This window comes from Sinocyclocheilus rhinocerous, unplaced genomic scaffold (assembly GCF_001515625.1).
Source record: "Sinocyclocheilus rhinocerous isolate Xijiao unplaced genomic scaffold, SAMN03320098_v1.1 scaffold1386, whole genome shotgun sequence".
Lineage (NCBI taxonomy): Eukaryota > Metazoa > Chordata > Actinopteri > Cypriniformes > Cyprinidae > Sinocyclocheilus > Sinocyclocheilus rhinocerous.
The window spans coordinates 1,620,108-1,629,478 of record NW_015660628.1 but is presented as its reverse complement, the minus strand read 5'-3'; the positions used below and the strand labels follow the sequence as shown (position 1 = coordinate 1,629,478).

The window sequence follows — 9,371 nt, the reverse complement described above, 5'->3', positions numbered from 1 at the left end:
AAGGGAAAATATTTTTTATTTAAAAAAAAAAAGTAAAGGGGGAAAAAAAAAAAAAAAAAAAGATAAAGAACAATCATTTTTTTCCTTACCGATTTTCACATCCATGTCATCATTGAGGAACAGATTTCCAAGTTTGAGATCACGGTGGATGACCCGGTTGTTGTGCAAGTACTGACAACCCTGAATAGTCTGGCGCATGAAGTATCTGGCCTCAGGCTCCGTCACTGCCTTCCTCCTCTTGTGCAATTCAAGGAGAGACTATATGGAAAGAAAGAAATTAAGCACCAAAATATAGAGCAGACGGGAACTGCAAACAAACTTTGTTTTAACTCCACTTCCATCACAAAAAAGGACAAAGGAATAAAAGAAAAATTTTATTCCTTTGTCCTTATTCCTGGGGTTTGAAAACTGGTAGGATTTGAGGATTATTTGAATTTACAGAATCTGCAAAAAAAATGTAAGTATTATTAATTAATTATAAATAAAGTATTATAAATATACATTAAAAATAGAAGTGAAGACAGTAAAATATATTTATTATTGATTATTTTTTATTTCTGACGGAGTTAGTTTTAAACAACGATATCTCCAAGAAACACAAAATCAACTGACGTCACATCCTCCAGTTTAAAATCCACTAGCGGCGTAAGGGAGAAAGTTGAAGCTGTTTTAATTTAGATAACGTAACGTTACATTCTTAATAAAGAACAAACATTTGCGTTTTGTAAGAACACAGTAAGTACCCGTTACTCTAAACAGAATGTAATTATTTTAATGAGTTCAGTTTGAAGCGCTGTAATCTGCTATCAGCCATTGATAGGTATACCGACCGTTGACGGTCTGTTTTCAAATCGGTTTCCCCGATCTTACCCGTCTCCGACAGATTTCCAACACCACGTACACGAAGTCATCATCCTCAAAAAAGCCGTGAAATCCCACGACGTGCGGGTTATCGAGACTCTTGTGAATGGCGATTTCTGTGCTCATTTTCTCTTTCTGGTGCGGCTTCAGTAGCATCGACTTCGGCACCACTTTCCCTGCGAAAACCTCCTTTGTGTCCATATCTGTGATTTCGTAGCACTTCGCAAATCCTCCCTTTCCCAGAAAGCGACCTCGCATGTATCTCTTCGTGGCTCTGGGATCCACCAGAATGTCAGGAATCTCTTTCAGAGGAGCAGATTTGGGGTCGACGTGAGGCGGTGGCTTCGCCGACTTTGCGATTCCAGCGCTCATCGTTGCACGCTTTATAAGACGATTTAAGTAGAATAAGGAACCCTAAAGTCCTGGGGGAAAAAAACTGAGGCGAAGTTCCTTGCTCCTTGTTTCTTTATCCCGAAACGCACGCATGCAATTCACCAGTCATCCACATCCGCTGCGAACCACAGACAATTACATTCAAATAATAACTCCCAACAATTTGAAAACCCACAATATACGCGGTGTCTTATCTAAAAGATGTATATTCGCCGCTCTGAAGCACGCATCGGTAGTATTTCGCTGATAAGAATAAAATTAAACGGGCATAAATTATGTGCATCGGCCCTCTGCTCAGATGGGAATGCAGTGAGTCGCTGCTACTTTTTGAATTGTGCTTGATTCGTTATCTCCGCCTCTGATTGGCTGCTGCGATTTAAATTCTGACCAAACACAGCGAAGCATCATGGGACTCGGCGTGCGCGTTCTGAACAACTTTATTTGTGTTCTTTGGATATTTAACTTTGGGAAACATTACACAACGTAAAATACTTTTCGTATGGATTGAATTTTATGATTTATAACATGCATTATACGTTTTATTAAGTCTCTATGGAGTATAAATACTATTCAAAGTCCACTAACTTGTAATAATTAAATTAACTAATTGTATTTAATTAAATGTAAATAATTTATATTGAAATTTACACAAATAAATTTTGTAAAAATAAATAAATAATAATAATTACCTGATGATAAATTGCTATATATTATTTGCTCATGACATATACAGCTAATCCTTTGGTTTTGTACATTGTTCTATTTGTTTAATTATGCCACATGTGCCCTTTTGGGTTTGTATATTCATTCAAGCATGTGTGCTTAAAGTCTGTTTAGTATCTAACCTCGAAAAGTAAATTATCTTGCTCTAGTTTTTAATCTAGCCAGTTATCCCACGTGCTTTTAACACTTTGTGTACCTTTGGACATTTGTGTGTGTGCAAATGGTCAAATGAGGGCACATTTTAGCTTGTGGAGGGGAAAAAATACCATGTCACCTATCATTACACATGTTTTTATGTTTGTACAAGTGTGGGTGTGAGTAGAGGAGAGAAAGCAAGATAAACAGAAAGTTTGCCCTTGTGATACAAAACCAAAACAGTGTTACAAGGTCAGTGAGCAGTAACAAACAATGTTATATTATTTTTTGGACAATTATTAGCGTTTATTTTAGTGTCTATTTCAATATTCAATTGATGATATTCAACTATTTCTAACAGACTTAAAATTAATAACTTTCTTCTAAATAAATTTATATGAAAAATTAATTATGCAAATGTATAGTTTTTTTCATATAATCAAATAATTTGTGAATTCTGTGAAGTGTTTCCCAATAAGGTTGTTTACTGTTTTTCATGACAGCTTTTTCACTCTCGTGCTCACGACTTTCTCCTGTCTAGTCCATTCACAAATGCACGCATGCCAACATAAAACATGTCAGCCTCCTTGAAAGCTGAATAAATTATGCATAGGCTATATTAAACAGTTCCAAAATACATCAACCTACGCATAGTCACATGATCAGCAACTGCTGGGACTAACATTACTATTGGCATACATATTTAGTTATCCAATGTTTATACCATTCATTTTTACATTTGTTTCATTTTGCTACTATTGGTTTTTACTTCTGTGTTTATACATAGTCAATCATTATTGTAGATGCGGCTGTAAATATTATTTATGCTTGTACATGTATAGCTATTCTTTTGTCCACTGACCTGTTTGTAAATAAATATAATAATAATATAATATATTTTAGGAGGTGACAAAGAAATGAAGCAAGGAGAGCAGCAATGCGTTCAGATGGAAGATGAAGTTTTTATTCATAATCTGCTTTGACAAGTTCTGGAACTGGTGTTGATTCCAAATAATCAACAATAAAAAGTTGATTTGCCACAAACTAATTAATGAATTCTATGGTCAAACTCACACAGTTGGCCACTATAATGCATATATTCACATTTATTTCACATTTCAGTTCTCCAGTCCATTAATTAACGTCTTGTGAAATGAAAAGCTGTGTGTTTGTAATTAACAAGTTAATCCGTTTTCATTTTAAATAGTTAATCCTGGCTAAAATGTGAGCTCTCTATACATAATATTGCTTTCGTGAAAAAGTCTTATCTGAATCAGGAGAGAAATATCCAAGTGAAAACCAACTAGTTAGTTGATGATGTGCATTATTTGAAATGGACTCGTGTTTTGGCCAGAAGCAACAGCTTAAAGTTAACAACTTGATGGATTTGTTTTATACTACCACACAGCTCTTCACTTCACAATATGTTAACTGATGGACTGGAGTGGTGTGGATTACTTGTGGATTATTGTGGTGTTTTTATCAGCTGTTTGGACTCTAATTCTAACGGCACCCCATTCACTGCAAAGGATTCATTGATCCAAGTGATGTAATGCTAAATGTATTCAAATCTGTTCTGATGAAGGAACAATCTCATCTACATCTTGGATGGCCTGGGGGTGTGTAGCAAATTTTATTTCATGAACCATTCCTTTAAGGACATGATATTATTTGCAGACTCAGTTTTTGATCCCAGCAAAGAAAGGGTGTGACATGGTGTTGAGTCATGCACAGACTGATATACTAACAGAAGGCCATCTGGAAGGTGCAGAGCTAACTTTATTTCCTGAGAAAAGGTCTGGTCATTCAGCATAAGTAGCACAACCCGCATGATATACAGTATGTCTTATATGCAAAGTGTTATTTTCTGTGTGTTGGGATCAGAGCAGCTGAAAAATAGCTGAAAAAGCTTAAAACAATCTGTAATTGATCTGACCAAGACTCTATATCAGTGTTTCCCAACCGGGGTGCCGTCTGTCGAGAGCAGGGTGCCGTGTATCGAAGTTAGAAATTCAAATATTGTGACAAAATAAATTTTGTAGGGTGCCACAAGTTTGTTAAAATTTCCAAAGGGTGCCGCCACTAAAAAAAGGTTGGGAAACACTGCTCTATATGACAGATAATGTCATCAAATGACTGAATTATTACTCTCTTTCATACTTGGTTAAACTAAGAAAACATGTCTGTTGTGTTCTGTAGGCTACTTTAGCCCAAGGTCACATTTGATATTACCTTTTATGGAACAAGGTAAAGAATATGCACAGAGAACATATATTGATTAGAACATAATTTGCATTTATTCACTCATAAAATAATACTTTGGCTCTCATTTAGAGAGATCAGACATATAGGCAAAAAATCCTTAGATGATTATGATAAAGCATCAGACTTAAACTGTCTATTGAGTCTATTGATCCAGACCACTTAAGCATCAGTATGATGCGCAACTATTATAACATCACGTGAATGTCCATTAAGACAAGATACAGCTGTTGTTCTTCTTCATTGGAGGCTTTTCCCGCGTCTCTGTAAGTTCTCTGCTCATTGTCTGCGTCCGTCTGCGCAGTGCCGGGCTCACGCGGCTCGGTAACTTCATCTGTTGAAGCAAGTCCCGAAACACACCGGTGACGTTCTCGCCGGTGCGTGCGGACGTCTCCACAAACCCCGCGCCCCAGTCCTCCTCCACCGCGCGCATCACCTCAGCAGTGGCCTGGCGACTCCGGCTGCCCAGGTCCGCCTTGTTCTCTATCACCGTGATTCCAGTAAACTTCTCTCCCTTCAACTCCAGGATCTCCTCACGGAGTCGCTGCACCTCCTCCAGGGAGTCTGGCTCGTCTGCGGCGTACACAAGCGCAAACGCGTCCCCGGTTCGGATGCACAAAGCGCGCATCGCTGGGAAGGCCGGTGACGTTCTCGCCGGTGCGTGCGGACGTCTCCACAAACCCCGTGAAGAGCGTGAAGCTCCTCCACCGTGCGCGTGTATTTGGAGTCAAAGCGATCTTGCAAGAAACGGATGATCAGAGCAGTTTTTCCAACCCCGGCGGCGCCCAAAAACACAAAGCGCACCGTCCGATGCTCCCGCACCAACAAAGACATATTGCTTCAGTTGCTAATTTGATAAATTATAGTTTGCATAAGAGATTCAGTAAGACTTAACGTTACAAATCTAAAACTTTTAATGTCCTTATGCCATCGAGACGCGGTACTGAAGTGTTGAGATGAGGCGAGGATACTGCCCTTATATTACCTCCATGCGTCCTACGTACTACTAGTTGTAGCCAATGGAAACGCAATGACGCAACGCGTGGGTTTCTGTAGCTGTGTCTCATTTAGAAGGGAGCCTTCTAAATGAGACACAGCTTGTGTTGTACAGTTTGACTATTGGAAAGACATTGTAGGAATTATTCAGTGAGGTCAGCTGGGGTTAGTAGGAAATTTCGGGACGCAAACTGTTGAGATTCATTAATCTCGCGCAAAAGCTGTTTGGTGTCTTAAATGACCAAACCCTTATGTTTTTGTGATATGCAAATATATAGACTAATAAAGTGATAATAATGACAGTGTTTCATAAATGTAACAGAAAGTGCCCGAACATGATAAAATGAACCATGGTTTTACTACAAACAAAACAAAAAACTATAGTTAAACTGTAAATTAACATGCATGGTCTTGCTACACTAACCATAGTTTAACCATGGTATTTTTTGTAAAACTGTGGTTATACAAATGTAATCAATGCACCAAAAAACATGGTTACTACACTGTTACTATAATAAAACCATGGTTTTTCGTAAGGGTTGCTCCTCATAATAATGTGATTTCTGTTTGCATGAGTTTATTTATCGCCATGAGAAATTAATAAGCCTAACCTAATTTTTATGGTTGCTGAAACATTATAAATAAATAATGGGCAAATTTGGTTTATTTATTAAATGCACTTTTTTTAACATATATTTGTGGATCATATTGTATTTATGTGTGAATTTGCTAAATCTTTGTAAATCTCTTTATATTTATTTGTAATTGTATAATCTATTTATTTGAAAATACAAAACCGTGTGAGACCCCTCCAAAGTCCCCATAATTGTCCCCCAATTGACAAACAGCTTCTTCTCACAACAATGAATGTAATGTTTGAAAAGTTTATACTTTGTTGTTTCACATATATATTTTTTTATTTTTTAAACAGACAGTTTTGAATTTACAAATAATGTGCTATTACTCCTAACAGGATTCTGACTTGAGGAAGCCTGACTTCTTGTAGTAGGTGTGGTTTGGCAAATTATAGAATTTTTTTTTTACTCTGCCCTGGATAAGTAAACCTATCTATCAGCAGGGTTAATTATTTAACTAATGTGTGAACAAGCCTATATTATTTGATGTCTAATATTTAATAATCTTTATCTTTATGCATGGCTGACCTTTCAAAGACCTAAGACTCCAGAGAACTACCAGTTTAATTAGCTTAATAGTCATCATGATTCATCATTCAGCTTCCTGAAATAAAATATGTAAACTGTTCAAAGGAGCATTATATACTTGTTTAAGCAAGGCTGTAATTGTCATTAAGCAAAACCAGAAACCCCATCCTGAGGTGAGGTATTTCAAACAACTATGTTTCATAAGCTCATTACGTCAGAGATGATTTTCCATATATTGCATATTAAAATCATGGTGTCAGACATGGAAATACACACGGTCACCTCACAGCACCGATATTTTCCACACAAACACTGCAAGTCTGAAGGCTAAATGCAGTCAATGTGACTTTATCTGTCTATTTCCCTATTAATCTGTTGCTGCTGTCTATCAAACTATCTGGGACGAACATGAAAGGATGATTAATTTGACCTTCAGTTCTGCCTTTTCTGAACATTGCTGTCTAGTTTATTATATGCAGTATATATTTATATTAGTAGGCCTATATTTAGTATGATTGTATTTATTAAAGCAACTTTAAGATAAGCCTGTTTGTGCTGTTGCAGTGTAAGTCTCAGGTGCATGTGACACACTTTTTGACAGGAAATTACCTTTTCTGTGTAAATCGCCAAGATTAACATTTTGGGGAGACATCCTCTTCACACCACATGAAGACACATCATAAGATCAGTATCGCCTCTAAGGAACCATGATGTAGGAGACCCACTGTCCTTAAATGGACCCTTGCTGTCCATGCTTGCAGAGAATGAATGTCCTGTCTAACAGTAACTACAAATACTGCATAAAAAACTATTGCAAATCATGCAGATTATTAAAATAAGGAGGTTGCACCGGTGCAGATGAGACCCACTCACATTTTCTTCAGAAGTAGTAAAAATCAGCCATTCTAGTGACCTCCCGTTCAATTTTTTAAGGAATGTTTGCACCAAAAATACTCTATTGCTAAAAATGTACTCAGTATCAGGTAATCAGGTAGGCTAGATGAGTTTTTCATGCTGTCCATCCCATTTGTTTCTTCCCAAAAGTCCATCCCCTGTTCGCTCACATCAAAATCCACCAACAACATATTTGTTAAGAACTGTTTTGGACTATTTTCACATTGCTTGATATGTGCAAAATTTTCTACTGATTCAGACAATAGACAACTTTTTGACTAGAGAAGGCAATATGGATAAGCAACAGTTTGAAGTTAAAAAGATCTTAATGATGGATTTGTTTCTTACAAACAGCTTTTTTTTTTTTGCTTCACAAGACATTAAATGATGGTCTGGAGTCGTGTGGATCATTGTGATGTTTTTATCAGCTGGGTTCTCATTCACTGCAGAGGATCCACTGGTGAGCAAGTGATCTAATGCTAAATTTCTCCAAAGAAGAAACAAACTCATCTACATCTTGGATTGCCTGGGGGTGAGTAAGCGTCTTTTTTTGTTTTGTGAACTACACCTTTAATCTGATTTATTGACAATTTAAGGAAATAATAATTTAAGTTGCTTATTTAAGCAATGACAGTTGTCATGCAGAAGCTTCGATTAAAATCTATTATTTGCCACTAACACTTTTAGGCTACTACACGTGATCTTTATGTACCTGACTACTTTGAAAAAATTCTGAAGCACCATTCCCTTTAATGCAAACAGACTACTTACAAAGCTAATATTTAATCTACCACACTGTTAAGCTTACAGCTGCGAGACAGGGAAAACAGTAATTGAATCTGAGCCCCATTCACTAATGCTGCGTCCCAATGCCTACTTATACTACGTCCTTAAAGTATGTACTCTTTTGGGGAAGAAAAAGTACACACTTTTGAGTGTGTAGTAGAAGAGTAGGCAAGCTTTGGGACATACTATCACTTCACACAACTGCGTCTTTAACGGACGCTCTGTCGCATAGATACACGCACCCTGTCACTGTAAACTGGCCTGTCAATCATCTTGTCACAGTTAACATCCTCCACAGTGCATTTAATTTAACTTCCTACCATATCGAAGAGAAAAGAAGTAGCACATTGATCTGCCAGTCGCGGGTCTTTCATGCCGAGAACTCTGCTAATATTTTATGCATAATGATGCATTTAAAAGTTAACGACCAGACGGATGTTTGTAAAAGTTCACATTGTTGTTGCAAATGAAACATAACACAGATAACATTAAATAAATATTTTTTTTCACCAGGTTAAATGTTGAGTATTAGTAACTCGACCCCATTTTTCTAAGCCTCTCTACCTAACCGCCGGTCGCGCACATCCGCCGTGTTTGTAGTTTTGAACGGTTTTTATTTCGTGTTTGTAGTTCTGGACAGAATCCTTCACCAAAGCGCAATGGATTGTGGGCAATATTAGCCATTAAAGTGTGCACAGATCCACACTTCAAAAATCGACCTGAAATAGTAGACCATCCGGGGACTTTTGGCATACTCTTTTCAACATACTATGCTTTCGGACACACTTATTATAATCTCACATACTATTTAGGAAGGATAGTATGAACATTGGGATGCGAAAAAACAGACATTATTTTCAACATACTATGCTTTCGGACACGCTTATTATAATCTCACATACTATTTAGGAAGGATAGTATGAACATTGGGATGCGAAAAAACAGACATTACTAAAGAATCCCGATGGGACGGATAATGCACACGTCTGTCTAAATCTAAATACTGCTCTTCTGGAGGTCCTTTAAACTTATTATATAATATTTTATATGTCTATTGTTATAAAGGACGATTTTATTATCCAGTAGCAAAATCGAGTAACACTAATCTGAAGGTCAGAGAATGTGATCTGTTATCGATTGGTTTTGTCTGCAGTCAGA

At 37.1% G+C, this 9,371-nt stretch overlaps 1 protein-coding gene and 1 pseudogene across 1 annotated transcript in view; both read right to left on the bottom strand.

Moving 5' to 3' along the window:
* The window catches only part of LOC107725406 (polo-like kinase 1 (Drosophila)), a 5,461-nt gene extending 3,849 nt beyond the window's left edge, over nucleotides 1-1,612 (bottom strand). Inside the window, exons 1-2 of the mRNA XM_016534651.1 lie at nucleotides 871-1,612; nucleotides 90-258 (exon numbers count right to left, since the gene is read on the bottom strand). Coding sequence (XP_016390137.1) covers nucleotides 90-258; nucleotides 871-1,233 — 532 coding nt within the window. The 5' untranslated portion in view covers nucleotides 1,234-1,612. The remainder of the gene's footprint in view (nucleotides 1-89; nucleotides 259-870) is intronic.
* Nucleotides 1,613-4,418: 2,806 nt separating this feature from the next.
* LOC107725371 (GTP-binding protein Rhes-like) lies at nucleotides 4,419-5,311 on the bottom strand (annotated as a pseudogene).
* Nucleotides 5,312-9,371: the final 4,060 nt, after the last annotated feature.